Consider the following 18531-nt stretch of genomic DNA (forward strand, 5'->3'; position numbering starts at 1 on the left):
AGGTTTTTGAAGAACTGTTTTCCCAAATTATAGATGGTACTTTGCTGAATTTTTTTGTAAAAATTACGGAGATTTTAAATTAATTAAAATTTTGATTATGACTTAGCTTCAAGTAAAGGTTTTTTAATACTTGTTCAACATTTCCCACAACTTTAAAAAGGAATGGAAATTGAGTTAAAATCCCTAGTAGTGTATTTAATGGATTATCGGTAGGCGAAGTTCAGTAATTCATTAGGTATGCTACGGGATCATGTTATGCCTTACGGAGGGGTAAGGTGTAACACATCTCAACTAAAAAAAAAAAAAAAAAAACTCTAACATTTAAACACAAATTTGCATTGTTAATTAATTTTGAGAGACACATGTAGTTGACATGTAAAAGATCTGTCAAATGGCTAATATGCATGAAAAGGAAGCCCGCTTCAAAACTCTTGTATGATAGCCACCACATCCACCACCACAATTCTTTCTCCATACCACAAACCACGCAACTCTTTCTCTCCTAGCAGCTATCTTTCATGCCCTTTTAAGCTTAGGCAATTTAATCACCTTCTTCCAACAATCCCTTTCACTATCAAACTCATTCAAAGCTCCCTTGACTTCATCCACCACATATATTATCTCTTCCTCCATCGTTGTTGCCAATCCACTCCATCCCACAAGCATTCCCTTAGATATATTCTTCCATAGGTTTGCTTCAACATTATAAATCCAACCATCATTTACTTATTACATGGGTGTGATTTTTTTTAGGGTAATAGGGGTTAAAAATTACTCCTCTAATGAGTTATCTCTCATTAACCTTGTTTGGTATGTCAAAGTTAATTGTTAACCTCCATTAACCATTGTTAACCTAGGAAGGGGTGGGGTGATAGCCTATAATGGAAATTTTCTTAAGGAGGTGTTACTCTTGTAACCATTATAAATAAATATTATTATTTTAATAAACATATTATTATAAGTAATTAGTATAATAAAAAATATTTTTGTTAATATTAAAAAATATTTTTTAAAATTATTGTAAATAATTATTATAATAAAAAATATTTTTATCAATATATGCTGTAAACATTACAAACTCAATTTATATCTTTCATTCAAATAGGTATATAAACAAATTTAACTATACAAGCTTAATTGTTACTCTTCTTTCACGTGTAATACCAAACATGGTTAACAGTACTAATTGTTGCACTTGTAAATATTACCTCATTAACTGTTACTCTTATAACTGTTAACCCTCATTCTATTCACCTCATACGAAATGCACCCTTAACATTAACCATGTAAAGCTTCCTTTTACACCTTACTACCTTTATTGCTTCCTACTGAATCTACCATCTTTTAGCATTGCCATTTTTCCCATCTTTAATTTTCTTTCTTTTGTTTCATGTCCCATTTTTCCATTAACCTAGCCACGTGTCCACTGTAGTTCAACTTGAGCAAAGAATCATTATCAGCTGACAGAAAATAAGAGAGAGGAGAAAGATAGTGAGAGAACAAAACATTTCCCATTGAATGATGAATCCCCTAAAAAGTATTTGATATTCGAGTGCACACTGCAAATCACGGTCAATCTGATCTACAATCTCTGTATGCTATAAACAAAGCATTCATCATGATAGGTGGTGGCTCTAGCTAAGCACAAGGAGTTCCATACACCTTAGAATGGAGAAGAGTTTTACCTGGAAGAACTAATGCCAAGCACTACTCTTACGAACACTCAATGGATGATCTTCGAGAGAAATCCCATGTTGCTTAAGTGGTCCAACAACATCACCTTCAACATCAAGCTCATCAGAGTTCAATGCATCATCTTTTAACCTATTAAGCTCTAACTGTCTAAATTCAATATTTTGGTTAGTGCATAGAAATGGTCAAAACACCAATCAAAAACCACCTAATTGATAGAAGCTCATAACAATCAACGACTTACGAGACTTGATATAAGTTCCTCTTTTAGCTTGGCATATTTTTGTCTGTTCTTAGTCAGCTCTTTTTCTCACAAGTCACAATGAGGAGGCAAATAACCTAAGAGAAGCTACTAGTAGTTAAAAAAAATGTAGAATATTCAGGATTCACTCATAACAACAAGTGTTCAAAGATTTAAGTTGAATTTAGTATTGATTGTGATGAGTAGATTTATGAACCTATATTTTATAACAATCAAGTAATTTGAATTTTTTTTTTTTTTTATCTTATATGCAATTCAGTTGTTGCAATAATATATTCTCATACAAACAGGATCAGCTATACAGTGGTGCAACCCAAACCCGCTCGTTAAGTAAACTTTGCCACGTCTCACCTGTGTTAAAGCTCATGTTGCTCAACAACTATTTTCAGTAAAATTGCCACCATTACCAAGGGCAAATTTGGAGAAGAAGGTTCAGGATTTTTCAAGGCATTGCCACGTTTCTTGCCATTAGTGGGGAACATTGAAGAAGCTTGGCCACCTTTCATGCTACCATTAGTTCTCAATCTTCTACTAAGTGTCTATTTGGCATTGAATTTGGAAGGTCAAAACTCAACAGCAATGTCAAATAGGCCTTAAAAGAGTTAGAGAGAGATTTGAGATAATTTCCTGGTGTGGCCAGGACTAAGATTAGATTTAGAAGAGATCTTCATGAAAGAAGAGAGGTGAAGCAAATAAAGAATTCACTAGTGCTGCTAGTATTGCTGGAATTGTTGCTGCAATTGGAGTGATGGGGTTTATTAGTATCCATTTTTCTTCTTTTTTTTTTTTTTTTTCAGTTGTTTGAGTGTTAGGAAATGGGAGAATAATGCAAGATAATTGTGCAATATAAGAGATTTTTAGCCTAAGGAAGAGAAAAGAAGGGGATTGAATGGAAGATTTTCTTTAATTTAATAGCATTTTCTTTAATTTAATAATAAAATAATATTATTTTATTAGTATTAATTACACATCAGCAATTTTTTTATAATGCTCACTCTCCTCTCCACGTGTATATTTTACAAAATATGCTGTCTCTGAAAATTTGTATTTAAGCGATGCAATTTTTATTTTTATTTTTTTTTTTGAGTTAAGATATGAGATAAACAAAAAAGAATATTCAAATAGGCATTAGGCAAAAATGTAATGAGTCAGATGTCTAAAAATGTATTTGGCCATTTTTTATTTTCCTCTTTTGTCCTAATTCTTATCTGTTCAACTTAGCTAACACCCAAAAATCAGAAAGCATGTTTCACATGATGCTAAATCTACCTCATTCCCTTTCATAATTAATATTTGAAATCTAGGAAGTAGGAACTAATATTAATCTCTTTTATTTATTTATTTATTTATTTATTTATAGTTTTTTATATGAAAATATTCGACAATCATTACTAAAAAAAATATAAAATATAAATATTATATGTACAATAATTTTATTACGATCATATGATTATTCATCGTGATAAGTTTATCATAATCAATGTTTAGAGAATGACAATTCTTTCTGTTGAATGCTTCATGATTCAGAGCATAAATAGAGAATGCCAATATAATTACACTTTTTAATGCTATTGAATAAGGTTTTTTTTTTTATATTTAATACTTTAATATATTTTATAAGTAATTATTGTAATAAATTTAGTTAAATTTTAATATATAATTTTTTTAAAAAATTAATTTAGATATTTAATTAAACTTTTAAATAATATTTATAACCAAAAACTTTTAAAATGGAATTTTTTTACTAATAAATTTATTCATACTAATAAAAAAATAAATGTTAATATATTAAATTATGTAACATGATAAATGAAAAAATTTTTATTTATTTTTAATCTATTATAATATTAATATTAATATTAATACTAATATAGAATGATAATTCAAGATATTAATATAATAAATTATTAATATTATTAATTATTTAAATTGTAAGAGAATGAAATTAAAAAAAAATTTACTAATTTTAAACTAATAAAATATGTATATAAAATAATGGTGCAACTTAATGGCTTGCTTACCAAGAATGCTTGGATGGTCCCGTATTCAACACCTGCTACTTAACTCGAACTAGAAAACCGGTTCAAACCGAATCAGATTTTTAATTTGCCAATTACTCAGCTAGTTCAAACCAATTCACACCGGTTTTCAAAAGCCAAATTTGGAAACTAAATCGGACCAAATTACGATCGGGTTCTCATTAAATTGGTATGACCAGTTAGTCCAGTCCAATTTTCAAAATTGAGCTTGTACGGAAGTTTATATTTTTAATTTCATAAACCTTAAAACAACTTCAGAATCAGTAAATCAAAACTCAACGGTACAATCACATCAAAAACTCATCAGCACAATCACATCTATCTTCATTCTATAAGCAGTTGTACCATTAATCAATTCATCACAACTTCAATGTACAATCATCCTCACTGCTACTACAAACCTCACAATGTGAAAGCAGCCACTAATTGCATGGAAATTGCATTTTCATAACAAAATTAATAAATATAGCTCACAAGATAATTATATGCCCTACCAAATGGATACAAAAAATAAAAATTAATCTACAGCAGAGGGTTTCTTTATAGTAAATACAGGTCCAGCATTTAGCGGAAGGAGGCTCCAATAAGAACCTCGGTAGTCTATACAACAACTGTGCCACTTGATTCTATAAGAACCAACTGGAAAATCAGAAACATCAAGCAGGCAACTGGAAAAGCCTTGCCCTCTATCATTTAGCTCAAAACACACAAATCTGTACACAGTCCCATCGTCACTACTAGCATCGTAATCCCGACCACGTTTACAATTGTCCGTCTTCTTGGCACGATCAATTACTTGGTGCCACAATCTTTCATTCATTGCAATCATACTGGACATTTCCCAATCATCGTAATCCAACTGCATTTGCCCTCTGGCTTCTCCACTTGATTTAGGCTCCTGAAAAGATGCACTAGAACAAAGAATGCAATAAAGCTTTGTCATCCGAACTGCGAGATTCATTGGCACATTCCTCAATTGAAGACAAAGATTTATTGATAGGTGGAAGCCTTGCAACACAGTCAACTCATTTGAGTTTCTACTGTCTCCACTAATCACAATGAGCTCTGAACCAATGCATGGCCTGAATTTCAGTGTCAATGTCAAATATCATAATTCTGTCATAGCAGCAGAATATAAATCATACAAGGCCAAGAAATAGTCTAATACACCATAAAATTTCCATTTTACTTTTCTATCCTTTTTTTTTCCCAGGGAACAAGCAATTCACTGATTCACCCATAGTCCAGTATATTCCAAACCGCTTTCCACAAAGGGAAAGGTAGCATCATATGCATAATCTAACACAATGCAAGTACTTGGAACATCCATAGATATGACAAAAGGAAAGAAAAAAAAAATTTAAATGATACATCTGGAAGAACCAGTTAAGGAATATGTCACTGTTTATTTTCCCCCAACTCAAAAGCCCCCTATTCTTTGCATCTTTTCTACTAATTTTCTCCAACATTTATTATGCATTTACTTCACTATAGATACATTCTCTATTGTCCTCCCATTAAACCCCAAGCTAATTTAACCATCAGAGTTCACACGCCAAGCTCCACCACCTGGCACTTCTACCTCTCTCGGTTCCTTCTTTGACCCCTGTGCAGTTAACATGGCAAGGAACTATGCATTTGGATTTGAATACAAAATTCAGCTCTCCTAAATTAGAAATTCACACATTTAAACCCTCTCAGCGTGTTTGCTGACTAACATTAAAAGAAAAAATATGACATTTTTAACCATAATGAAAATCGACAGTCAATCAACTCTACCTACAGTACAACTCAACTCAACTCAACTCAACTAAGCCTTTATCTCAAAAATTTTGGATCGGCTATATGGATTCGCTTTCTCCACTCTAAACGATTTTGGGTTAAATTCTCATAAATGTGTAATGCTTCTACGTCATGTTGTACTACTCTCATCCAAGTCAATTTAGGTCTACCCTTTTTTTTCTTTTTATCCTCTAACCTAATGTGCTCTAATTTTCTAACTGGAACCTCCGTATGTCTACGCTTCACATGACCAAACCACCTCAATCTCCCTTCTCTCAACTTATCTTCAATTGGCACGACTCCTACCTTTTCTCTAATACTCTCATTACGAACTTTATCTAATCTAGTAAGGCCACTCATCCACCTTAACATTCTCATCTCTGCAACTCTTAGATGCATACGACTCTTTCAATGCCCAACACTCACTACCATATAACATAGCCGGTCGGTAAAATTTTCCTTTCAACTTATTGGGAATCTTACGATCACATAAAACTCATGTGGCACGTCTCCACTTCAACCATCCGGCTTTAATCCTATAACTAACATCCTCCTTACATCCCCCATCTACTTGAATGACTGAGCCTAGATATTTAAAATGATTACTTTGGGACAGTACCACTCCATTCAAACTAACTCCTTCCCTATCACCAATTTGGCCTTCACTGAACTTGCAATGCATGTATTCCGTCTTCGTTCTACTTAACTTAAAATCCTTTGACTCTAGAGTACTTCTCCAAAGTTCTAGCTTTCTATTGACTCCTTCCCGTATCTCATCTATCAGAACAATATCATCCGCAAACATCATGCACTAAGGAATACTCTCTTGTATATGTTTCGTCAATTCATCTAAAATTAAAGTAAAAATGTAAGGGCTTATGGCTGATCCTTAGTGTAATCCAATTGAGATCGGAAAATCTCTTGTATCCCCTCCCACTGTGCGCACAATAGTAGTTGTTCCTTCATACATATATTTCAACACTTGTATGTACCTAATAGATACCCTCTTTTGTCCTAACACATTCCATAAGACATCTCTTGGAACGTTATCATAAGCCTTCTCCAAATCAATAAAAACCATGTGTAGATCTTTCTTCACATCTCTATATTTCGCCATCAAACTTCTAATGAGAAAGATCGCTTCTATAGTTGAACGACCGGACATGAAACCAAATTGATTGAGAGAGATAGAAGTATCATGACATAGTCGATGCTCCACAACTCTCTCCCACAACTTCATAGTATGGCTCATGAGTTTAATTCCCCTATAGTTTGAGCAACTCTGTATGTCTCTCTTATTTTTAAAAATAGGTACTAAAATACTCCTCCTCCATTCATCAGGCATTTTCTTTGAGTTTAGAATCTTATTAAATAATTTAGTTAACCATATCACTCCCATATCTCCCAAACACTTCCACACTTCAATTGGTATTTCATCGGGTCCATAGGCTTTACCCACTTTCATTCTCTTAAGTGCTTCCTTTACTTCTAAAAATCTAATCCTTCTAGTATAATTCACATTCTTTTCTATTGTTCTATAATCTACATTCACGCTATTACCATTTTGACTATTATTAAAGAGATCATTAAAATAATTTCTCCATCTTTCTTTAATGTTCCCATCTTTCACCAACACTTTTCCTTCTTTATCCCTAATACACCTAACTTGATTGAGATCTTGACATTTTCTCTCTCCTCCTTGCTAATCTATAAATATCTTTCTCCCCTTCTTTAGTTCCAAATTTTTCATATAACTTTTCAAAGTCCTGTGCTCTTGCTTAACTAACTGCCTTTTTTGCCTCTTTCTTTACTATCTTGTATTGTTCATATGCCTCGTTATTATCACATTTAGGTAATTTCTTATACCATTCCCTTTTTTTCTTCACTGCCTTTTGTACTTCCTCATTCCACCACCATCTCTCTTTTGATGGTGGTCCATGTCCTTTAGACTCTCCAAGTACTTTTCTAGCTACTTCTCAAATCTTTGATGCCATCTGTATCCACATATCATTGGCCTCCATATCCAGCTTCCATACTTCAGACTCGAGAAACTCATTTTTGAACTTCACTTGCTTTACTCCTTTGAACTCCCACCACTTTGTTCGAGCTACACTATTTCTTCTAACCTTACTTGAATTGTTCCTAAACTTGACATCCAAGACCACCAACCGATGTTGACTTGTTAAAGCCTCTCCCAGAATGACTTTCCAATCCTTGCATAAAGCTCTATTTGTCTTCCTGGTTAAGAGGAAGTCGATTTAGCTTTTATGTTGCCCACTTTTGAAAGTCACTAAATGTGACTCTTTTTATAAAGTAGGTATTTGCTAGTATTAGGTCATATGCCATAGCAAAATCCAGGATGCTTTTTCCCTCCTCATTTCGACTGCAAAAACCAAAACCTCTATGAACATTCTCATAACCTTGTCTATCACTTCCTACATGTCCATTCAAATCTCCACCAATGAAAACATTCTCTTCATTCGGTATGCTTTGAATTAAATCATCCATATTTTCCCAAAACCTTTGTTTACTCTCACAGTCTAGTCCCATTTGTGAGGCATAAGCACTAACTATATTTATTGTTTCTCTTTTTACTACTAGCTTTACTAGTATAATTCTATCTCCTACTCTTTTCACAACTATTACTGCGTCTTTTAATGTCCTGTCTATAATTATGTCCACTTCGTTCTTGTTTCTCTCCTTTTCGGTAAACTACAGTTTGTACCCTGAATTACCCACTTCCTTACTTTTCTCTCATACCCATTTAGTCTCCTGAATGCAAGCAATATTCACCCTTCTCCTTTCCAAGATATCCACAAGCTCCATTAATTTTCCTATAAGTGATCCAACATTCCAAGTATCAACCCTGATCCTCCTCCTATCCTGCTCCTTCCTAACTAGTCTCCTTCTATGGTATCTTCTATTGTTTTCTATGTCTATCTTGTGTTCTGTTCCACTATCTGTTCTACTATCTGTCCTGTGGACTAACTTCTTTACCCACACCTGTCCATGATGTGGGAACCCTTGCTCACTTAACACCACACCTGGGCGCCGGCATGGCGCGTCGCTTTCGGTGAACGCCCTACACCCTTGCATATTTCTCACTACACCCGGGCTCCGATGTAGCGCATCGTTAGTAGAGGACGTCCCAACGTTTATATCATTTGAATCCATATCATAAGGTGTGACGAAATTTTGACGCTGGTTGTCACCTACCGCAACTCTCCTCCTTTATTCGGACTTGGGACCAGCTAAGCGCAAACTACTTAGGCAAAGTTCAACTCTACCTATAGTACAAGGCACAAATACATATTCGAACCCATATAGTGCAATATGTAACTAGAACTAGAAATATTTTTTTGCAATTTACTTTCTAAAAATTCCCCATATAATGCTAGAAATAAGAAAGAAACCTTGTAGGAAAATTGATAAGCATACCTTAATTTAAAGAAATACTTTGGGATTCGGAAAGGGATGTGCATCCATTCAGTGATAGTCTTCAACACAAGCTGGAAACCATCCTTGATAATGTGGAATAAAATCTCTTCATTGTGCACTCCCCTAGTCTCATTTTGCAAGCCAACAATGCCAGAAACAGCATATTTACAAACATTGAGAATATCTCTCACTTCACCGCCAGAATTCAATATTTGATTTCTAGGCTGCAAGTCAAAACAGTTTTTGGACTTTCCATTGACCTCTAAAAGCAGAAACAAATTAGAACAGATCTCCTGGTCTATAAGCCACAACCGTGAGGCTAAATTCTGTATTAACATTCCTTGTAAATAGTTCGTTGAGCTTTGCAGATCACATGGAGCTAAAATTTCATAGTCAGGCAACTTTGAAATGAAAAGAGAAAATCCAATTGTGAATGCCAGTAGTGAACAACTCAATGCAAGTGCTGAAATAATTTTTGAACTTCTCCTGTCCATGCCAATGAAAGACATGGCAATTAGATCAAATTCTTGCGCTAGACTCTTCAATTGAAACGATGTTTGAGTAATTTTCCGCAAACAGTCAAGGCACTCAACTGTAACACTTGTATCAACCTGTACATTGTTGCTAATACTGCACTGGGCAAGTGGAATGGTACCCAGAACTTTAAGTACATGCACCACAGTTCTTAGGACCTTCCCTCTCAAAGCCAAAAACCATCTCTGGAAACAACATGATTTTTCCAAAATGGCAATGGATTTTAATGTTTCCCCAGAGTAGTAAAGGCCATGGTAAACCCCAACAAGCAATTTGGTACTACTAGGCTCACTGATATTTCCAACAGCAACTTGGCCAATTTCATCAAGACTATCCCCAAAAAATGTGATGCCAAATTCTTTCATCTTTAGCCAATCCATTAGCTTGGACCTGAGAATTGGTAGGAGAAAAAGTAGAATTTTCCCTTCAGACTCTGCAAATTGAGCTAATGCTTTTAACCAATAAGAACAGGAATCAGATTGAACCTTACCTATTAGTTGCCCAAATATGAATGCAGCAGTGATCCATGCTCCCTGATATGCTGTATATATCCCAGCTTTGTACACAGGCCAGTTATCCCTCTCTATTAACATTTTCTCTACAAGTTCAAGAGAGAAAATTTCATGCTCACCTGACAGATTACAAAGTGAGTTACCTAAATTTCTACCAACACGACAAGGTTCCTCATTTTTTTTTACCACACAACCGCAAATATTTTGAGAGTGCAACAGTACAGAGTAGATGATATATATATATCGATCAAATAGTTTACAACTTTGCACCTGCTCAACCAAAAACTTAACTTGCTCATGTATTTCTGTAGTGATGGCACTAACTTCATTGAGATTCTCAATGCAAGTTACAGAAAACTTGAGGACATTATGTACCAAATTCAAACTTATGTACATGCTCTTTTGTCCCCTAAAATCAACAAGCTCATGAACCGATACACCTTCTTGCTTCGTAGTCATGACATTGTCATGCATATCCAAAAGACATTCAATAAATGATCCAACTTTTTGCAGCACCAAGACACCTAGATCAGGATGTTCTCCAACGAGAAAAAGAAGAAGATTGAGCAGGCTTTGAAATTCCTGAAATACTTTAGAATTATTCTGACTAACATCCAATAATGGCTTGAACATCAAGATCATCCGGTCCATAATCACTGATATGATCCTCGTAGGCAGAGAAAAGAAACAATCCCCATCAGATCCTACTTGCCTTCTTTCCCCAAGTCTTTTTGATGCATCCACAAGAATTTGAATTGCTAGCATGCTCTCTGACATTACAGGTGACTGAGCTGCTTTCTCAATAATGTTCAATAGAATGGTAAAATCAAGCATTTTGTCACAAGAAAGTTCAGGTAGTCCATATACAAGCGTCTGCAAATTGAATGTTATGATTCAATGACTTCTAAATTATACAATACTAATATACAAATTCATGGGATGAGTTTAGAAATGACCACCTGCAAAATTTGTAAAGCTTCACATTTCATAGCTGATGGAAGTTCAGTTTCATCTATAGTTCTGAGTAATGTTCTGATTGCATGGGTACTAACAGAAGAGTGACAAATTCCTTTCTTAAATATGAAATTAAGGCACCTTAATGCTGTTGCTTGCAACATCAAAGTTTTCTCTCGGCTGAGAAACAACAAAAGTAAGTCCACCTGCATCAAAAGGCAAAATTTGCAGCTTGAAAAAATAGAACAAGTTGTTGTTCAACAAAAATCAATAGATCACATCAGAAGATCAGAACAAGTACCTGTTCAGAAAGAAGAAGGGTTGATTTAGCAGCAAGTTTTGAGAGAGAAACCAGTAACGAAACCAAAAAATCATCTTCCGAAGAATCTAATACCAGTTGTAGGCCTATCTGCAATTACATAATAGCACTATTTTATAATCCCATAGAAACTAAAACACAGATGTTCAACAATCATAATAAAACGTTTAAATTAAATTAATTCTGGTGCATGATGCAATTTTTCTGTAAAATTAACTGATCACTTTTCCACATGCCAAGTGTCCAATAAAAATACACTGATTAACCCATCAAGTAAATACTAAAAGGCCACAGATGTGTATGGCCCATAGCCCATAGCATGCTACAGACCTCAAAAGTCTCTATAGTGCTTAATTCCAAGGTGTTCCACATTTCCTGACCAAGTATCAAGCTGGTACTTCCCAACATAACAAAAGCTTACATGTAGGACAAACTTCCACTATAAAATAATTATCTAAACACATCAACACATCTTGGGATGGTGTTTTAGTCTACAACCCATTAGACAAGTCCCTCGCCCCCCCACCTCCTCTCCCTCCTTCCTCCCTCCTTTTTCTCTATCTCCCTTCCCCTTTTTCTTTGTTGTCACTTAGAAATATTCTAGGAATTCATATACCTCCCACATAAGCAATATTTGATCTTCAATGTTTAGTTTGAATACCAAACCTTACCAATTAAATCTCATCTGCAAAACATTACAATTTCACATGCCATGCAGAAGTATTTCATATCCTAAAAGCATTAAATCTTTTCTTCTTCATTACAATAAAGAATTTAACCAATTAATTTTTATCACGTTAAAATTGAAGAGAATGAAGAGGGGGAAAGGCAGAGAGAGAAAACAGGGGACATCATACTTTAGTAGCATATTAGAATAAACTATTAATTGTAAACCATTATTATTAAATTAATTTTTGATAAATAGTAAGATGAATAAGCTTGTATGGAACTTGCTTTGCAGAAACATCTACAGCAATGTCCACCCACAACTAAATATCATACTGGTTTGATCAAAGCTTAGATTAACACTCCATTAAATGCAAATTTGAAATGTCAGTTTGTCTGAAAATTGAAATGGGATAAGATGAGATGTCGAACCTTGTGAGCTCTATTTGCAATAGAATATGAGCACCCCATTTTTGCAAAAACCCTTACTCCAGCTAATCTTACGGCCACTGATGTGTTGGGTGAAATTAAAATATTAAGCAGCATCTCCAATACAACAGATGCAAAGTCAGCGGCCAAAACACAAAAGCAACCTGCTGCAAATAAAGCTGCTTTTACCTGCAGAAACAAACAAATGCACATTAGTTATATTCATCAAAACAAGCATTACATTTTTCTACCAAAAAAAAACTTAATTTGTCAACAAAGGGGACTATAAAAGTCCAGATTCATTGTCAATTTGTGCATTCTAAATTTCCAATGCTGATGTTGTCAAATCCGAAATTGAAATGAATTAGAATCTCTTCATTGATGCATCTCAAATAAAATTCTACGCCAAAGTTAGGGTCTATTTGAAATTGTTGTTAGAGTTGCCGTTATGAAAAACATTACCTTAAATATGTTAGTTAGAGACTATTAAAAATTATATTTATATTATAGATTTGACATATTTTAATCATTAAAAAAGTAAAAATAAAAAAAAATAAAAAAACAACTAAACAACTTTTTCAAACTGCTTTTTTCAACATTTTTGAGTGATTTTCCAAAAAGCAGGTTTCAACCTTAATGCCAAATAGGTTCTTAGACCTCATTGGTTGCCAAGAAACTAACTGCTTATCCTAGATTTATCAAATGTATGCACAACAGAAGATGCTTCAAATGATTTAGACTGCTAGGAAGTAACAAATATAGCTCTGGCAATAACATGCACATAATCTCCTTGAACACACATGCCTACAAATACACAAATCTCATGTATGACAATAAATATACATAGAGACTGTCTTAAACAATGAGATAAAGATCAGAGACATTCTTGAAAAGCAAATGCAAAATGTAGCTATAATCTTTAGATAAAACAACAATATAATGATAATGAGAAAGTGACGGCAATTCACAACTGCAACATAGAAACAATGTTAATTATAAACTAAAATTTAAATAAGATCAAACATTATCTGCAGTTCAGAAAACAAAATAAATAAAAAATAAATAAAATAAAAATACTAATCTCACCTCCAATATTTCAGAGGAGACTAAACTGGAAAGTAGTAGGTATCGTATATGAGCACTCTCTTTTGCAAAATCAGCCCAGCAACCGAACAGAATCAAAGCCAGCGCCCTTGACTCGACATCTCCAGTATCAAAAACAATCTTTACTCTTTTCAAAAGCTCCATTTGGTTGTGTATCCTGGCCTTTGACAAAATCCCTTCATACCGTTTACCTTTCTTTTCTTTGTCATTGTTCCTGAACACTGATAAGAAAACCCTAACAACAGAAAGCCTTGTATCCTTGTCACCCAATCTAAATGCATCAGCAAGCCGTAAGATGATTGTATTGGCAAAAAGTCTATCTTCACCCAAAACTAAGCCAAACATATTGTACACAGCCATTGTGGGTTTGGGTTCTCTGTTCCACTGCTGCAATCTTGAACCTATCTGTTGTATGGCCTTGACAGCTTGACCTGAACAATAAAAAATTTTCAATTATTAATAACTCGGTAAAAGAGCTCCTAATGAGTCTTACATACAAGTATATCAATGAGGAAATCAATAATTTGCATCACATCAAATTTTGAAGCGTTGAAACCAGCATCCTTCATGAATGGAAAAGAACAGAAATTCAATAGGAGACATTACAAAGAGCACACTAACCTGGCTTTTTGGAGCGAAGGGCCTTCTCAAGCTCAATGCTCCATTCCATGGCACAAGCAGCAGAAATTCTCTCCATTACCGTTTCTTTCAAACCTTATAAAAGAAATAGACATACGAATAAGTGCATGTAAGCAATTACTTATGTAACCTTAGTTTTTAAATTCATCATTCTCTCTTCAGATCATTTGTTTTGATCTCAGTTCTCTAGGATTTGAAAGAATAGTCCTCTAAAAACAGAAAATTTACACCTCATTAACCTGAAAATTTACATTTACCATATCCATGAATTGTCTTCAAAGCTTATAAAACATAGAGTTGCACATTTTTTGCAGGGAAACTCTCTAATACTCGTTAACTACATTATAACAATTACATGCTAATTCTAGAAATATGACATGGCTCATAATTCCATCAATTTAGCATCTTTTGCATTTTGACAAGCATGTTATCACAATGTTGTGCACGGTTCTGGTCTGTTCTGTTTTGGGGATTTTCAGGAACCAGAACTGAAGGTAGTGAGAACAGGAACCAAATCAAATGAAATTTCAGTTTGGCTTCTGGTTCTTGAGACTGGTTCTGATATTCTGGTCTTCAAGAATAATTCAAGGATGAAAGAAAAGAAGTTCCTGTATGGAATCGAATTCTTTTTGAGTGTGAGAGTGTAGCCCAAAATTTAAAAGGAAAATGACAAATAAAAATAAGATTTTAACTAAGAAATGACCAACTGAGATGTTTTGTCACTCCAAGAACAAGGCAAATGAAGATTCGAAACTCAAATTAGAATTTCTGCTAGGGTCCTTCATTCTCCTCACGTTGATGGAATGAAAATTGGTGTTGCTTCGGTTCCGAACGGAACCGTGACAACAGAAGAACCGAATTTTCAAATTTTACAAACAGAACCGAACTGAAGTATACAAGAAACCGAATCAAACTTTGGTTTGTTGCTTCATCTCGCTTCACAAAGTACATGGCAAATGGACGAGAAATACAGATTGAAAGCAAAATCTCAACAATAAATTTGCAAGAACATATGGGATCTCAGATTCACACTCAACAATTAATGTAGATTCAAATCAAAGAGTAAAACAAAGAATTTCTAAAAAGAAAAAAAAAAGGAGAGAAACACAGATTCTAATTAAAGCTTCAATCAAATAAAAAATATTTAATCAAGTACGATTCACAAATCACAACAACAAATTTTTACATGCCCGGCACCCTAAAAATTCAAATCAAAGCTTTGATGAAATTATTACATACCCACTTCCCTAATGATTCAAATCAAAGCTTCGATCAAATTCCCACTACCTACCCACAAGCCGACATCGACTTTTACCTTGGTGTGCAGAAGCAGTGAAGAACAGAAGAAGAAGAAGAAGAAGAAGAAGAAGAAGAAGCACAACAATGCAGCAAGAGGGAAGCTGCGGCCCAAGAGTTGAGACGTTTAAGGGGTAGATCTATGACATCGGTGTCCACTTTCTCCATGCTAAACCAGATTTATCATATGGGTCTTGAAGAAGAAGAAAACAACAGGAAGATAAAGCACTGGCGACTATGAATTCGAGAGAGAAAACTCTACCTGTGAGAGTGAGAGACTGAAGGGCAAAGCAACAGATGAAAAATATGAAATATTTTAGGGATAGCGTTATATGCATACAAACCCCAGTCAGAACGGTTGCAGTTTAGGGTATGTTTGGATGAAGGGTGAGGGAGAGTAAATAAAGATGAAGGAGAGTTAATTAATTATTTTATTTTTGTTTCAAAAGAGATAGGTGAATTAACGGGGTAAGGATAAGTAAGTCTTACTTTTTTTTTTTTTTTATTCTTTAAATTTTAATTTTTTTATATTTTATATGTAAAGGATAAGTAGGGAGATAATATAGTTATAAATATTTTTATTTCTATACTTTTTAATTTTACTTATTCTTTACTCCTTTTAAATATAAAGAATATATATTACTTCTTTTTAACTTTTCATTAATTCACTCTTTTTCAAATATAAACTTTTTTTTTATTGTAATTCTGTTTAGCCTTCCCCTTACATAAATCTTTTCTTACCCTTTCTTTATTTACTCTTCTCTCACCCCATCCAAATAGACCCTTTGAATGGAAAGAGAGAAGAGGGAAGAGAAAAGAGAAAGTAATAAAGATAGGAAAGCATGGAGAAGTAGGAGAGCAATAAGGATTATAATAAAAAAAATTATGTTTAGAAAAGGAGTAAATTATTAGAAAAGTGAGGAGATGTATTATATATATATTTTTTATACATTTGAGAAGAGATAAAGGATTAATAATTTAATAAGTATATAAATAAAAATATTTATAATTCTTATTTCTTTTTTTCATTAACTGTATGAAATATTGAGATTTAAGGAGTAATGAAAGGTAAGATTTACTCTTACTCATTTTTATCCTCCATTAATTCATATATAAAATAGTTACTCGCTCCTTTTTACCTTTATATACCTTCTCCCTCACTCTCATCCAAATAGACTCTTAGAGTGAGAGTTAAAAATCGGTTTAGCTCAATTAGTTCAATTTTGTTACTGAATTAATTGAACTGAATCACAAAACCAATTTTGCAAAAAAATTATGTAACCAAAACCAAACCATAAAACGAATTAGATCGATTCAATTTGATTTTGCAATCAAAACCGATGAATGCTCACCCCTAGGTGTGGATGAAGAAAGGAAGGAGCTTCGCGAATCTTCTTGAAACCATAAATAAAAAAAATCAAAATTGCTCAATTTCACCAATTTTAGGGTGTAATTACTAATTAAAAAATGTGTTGCAAATGTTTTGCAGTCGCCAAGCAATTCTCACTAAATTAGATAATGAATAATCATTACTTTTAATTTATAAGAAAAATTAAAGAAAATCTTTTATTTTGAAAATTTAAAAAAAATATGTACCACTTCTCATTCAAAAATATAGGGTTTGGGGGGTTTTCTACACGTGTGGAAAGGTAAAAGCCCCACAATCATCCCTAAATATGATAGGTAAATCTAATAATATACTCATAATAAATTAATGCCAACAATCTTAAGATAAGAGTTTAGATTGTGAAATTGGTTTATAGTGTTTGTTCGGCAAAATAGATAAATGCATTAATGTAGCTATGTGTAAATGTCTCCTTATTTGGGTATATCAAATACAAGAGTGAGTAACGCTACCTTAAAAGTAAAATTTGACTCTATTTTATTTTGTTTTAATTTTTATTTGCATTTTAAAATGATTTTATTATTCATTATTTTTTAAAAAATTCTATAGAAAATAAATAGGAGAAGGAAATAATAGAGTGATAAAAACATGTCTGTTAAGGCTTCTAAATTTTACAATAGGCAAATTTTAATTAAAGTTAATTATCATATAGAATTTAAAAGACAAAAACTGATAGATGATTTTGTAAAAATTAAAATCTAGACCTTGAGTCGTTTGCTGAAAATTAAATTTATATAAAATTAAAAATGGGTAAGCAGAAAATAAAATGTAGACCTCTGCTTTGTTAAATAAAAAATTATATTTGCTTGATATTAGGCAAAAAAAAATAAATTTACAATTTAAATTTTGGTCAAAATTGAATATATTTTTGTCACATTGTCAAAAGTAGAAGTCATTTTGATTTTATTTTTATTTTTATTTTCTTAAAGAAAACAATTATCTTCAACAAATACAAGTGCTTAAGTTTTATTGAAATATATAATAAAATGAATTTTAAGCAAAATTTATTTATGATTTTCATCGAAAATAATTCAAAATTTTTTACATTAGTTTTTCTTCAAGGGAGAAGAATGAAATTTATTAAAATTATTTTTGTTAAAATAGAATCAGAGGAGACACATTAAACGGCATCTATATAATTTATTTCTTCTTATTATTTATTCTGAGTGATGGAGGGTCTCACATGTGAAATTAATATTTCATTACGAGATTAAAAAAAATGCATACATGCTACCTATACAATTATCAATTAGAAAATATAATTTTATTGATGAAATTGAATTAACAAGGGTCTAAATTTGAGATTTCAATTCAAAAAAATGTGTCAATTAATACCTAGAGTTTGATTCATCAATGATGATTTTCAATTGACAAATTAAAGTACCATCATCAACATAATCAACTATCAAACTTTACCCATATTAATTCAATTTCATATGTCCATGCAATTTATTGCTCAC

The 18531-nt window shown here is 33.0% G+C and overlaps 1 protein-coding gene across 2 annotated transcripts; it reads right to left on the reverse strand.

Moving 5' to 3' along the window:
* Positions 1–4419: 4419 nt before the first annotated feature.
* On the reverse strand, positions 4420–16060 carry LOC110660225 (uncharacterized). 2 transcript variants are annotated; one of them, XM_021818444.2, is made up of 8 exons: positions 15610–16060; positions 14353–14445; positions 13714–14162; positions 12631–12816; positions 11515–11622; positions 11219–11419; positions 9214–11132; positions 4420–5075 (listed from the first exon to the last, which is right to left on the reverse strand). In XM_021818444.2, exons 2-8 carry the CDS (start codon positions 14426–14428, stop codon positions 4511–4513), a joined length of 3504 nt encoding a protein of 1167 aa, XP_021674136.2. In that variant the 5' UTR covers positions 14429–14445; positions 15610–16060; the 3' UTR covers positions 4420–4510. The 2 variants fall into 2 exon arrangements, with proteins under 2 accessions (XP_021674136.2, XP_021674134.2); XM_021818442.2 differs by having other exon boundaries at positions 15929–16054.
* Between the last annotated feature and the right edge of the window lie 2471 nt (positions 16061–18531).

The sequence above is a fragment of the Hevea brasiliensis genome, chromosome 11 (genome assembly GCF_030052815.1).
Source record: "Hevea brasiliensis isolate MT/VB/25A 57/8 chromosome 11, ASM3005281v1, whole genome shotgun sequence".
NCBI classification, from domain to species: Eukaryota; Viridiplantae; Streptophyta; class Magnoliopsida; order Malpighiales; family Euphorbiaceae; genus Hevea; species Hevea brasiliensis.

Excerpts from the sequence above, each read along its gene's own strand:
- LOC110660225 (XM_021818442.2), bottom strand. The coding sequence starts at position 16,004 with ATGCATATAACGCTATCCCTAAAATATTTCATATTTTTCATCTGTTGC. Across the intron at positions 12,817-13,713 it reads TCTCCTCTGAAATATTGGAG|GTAAAAGCAGCTTTATTTGC; the intron begins GTGAGATTAGTA and ends TTGTTTCTGCAG. Across the intron at positions 5,076-9,213 it reads AAGTATTTCTTTAAATTAAG|GCCATGCATTGGTTCAGAGC; the intron begins GTATGCTTATCA and ends ACTGAAATTCAG.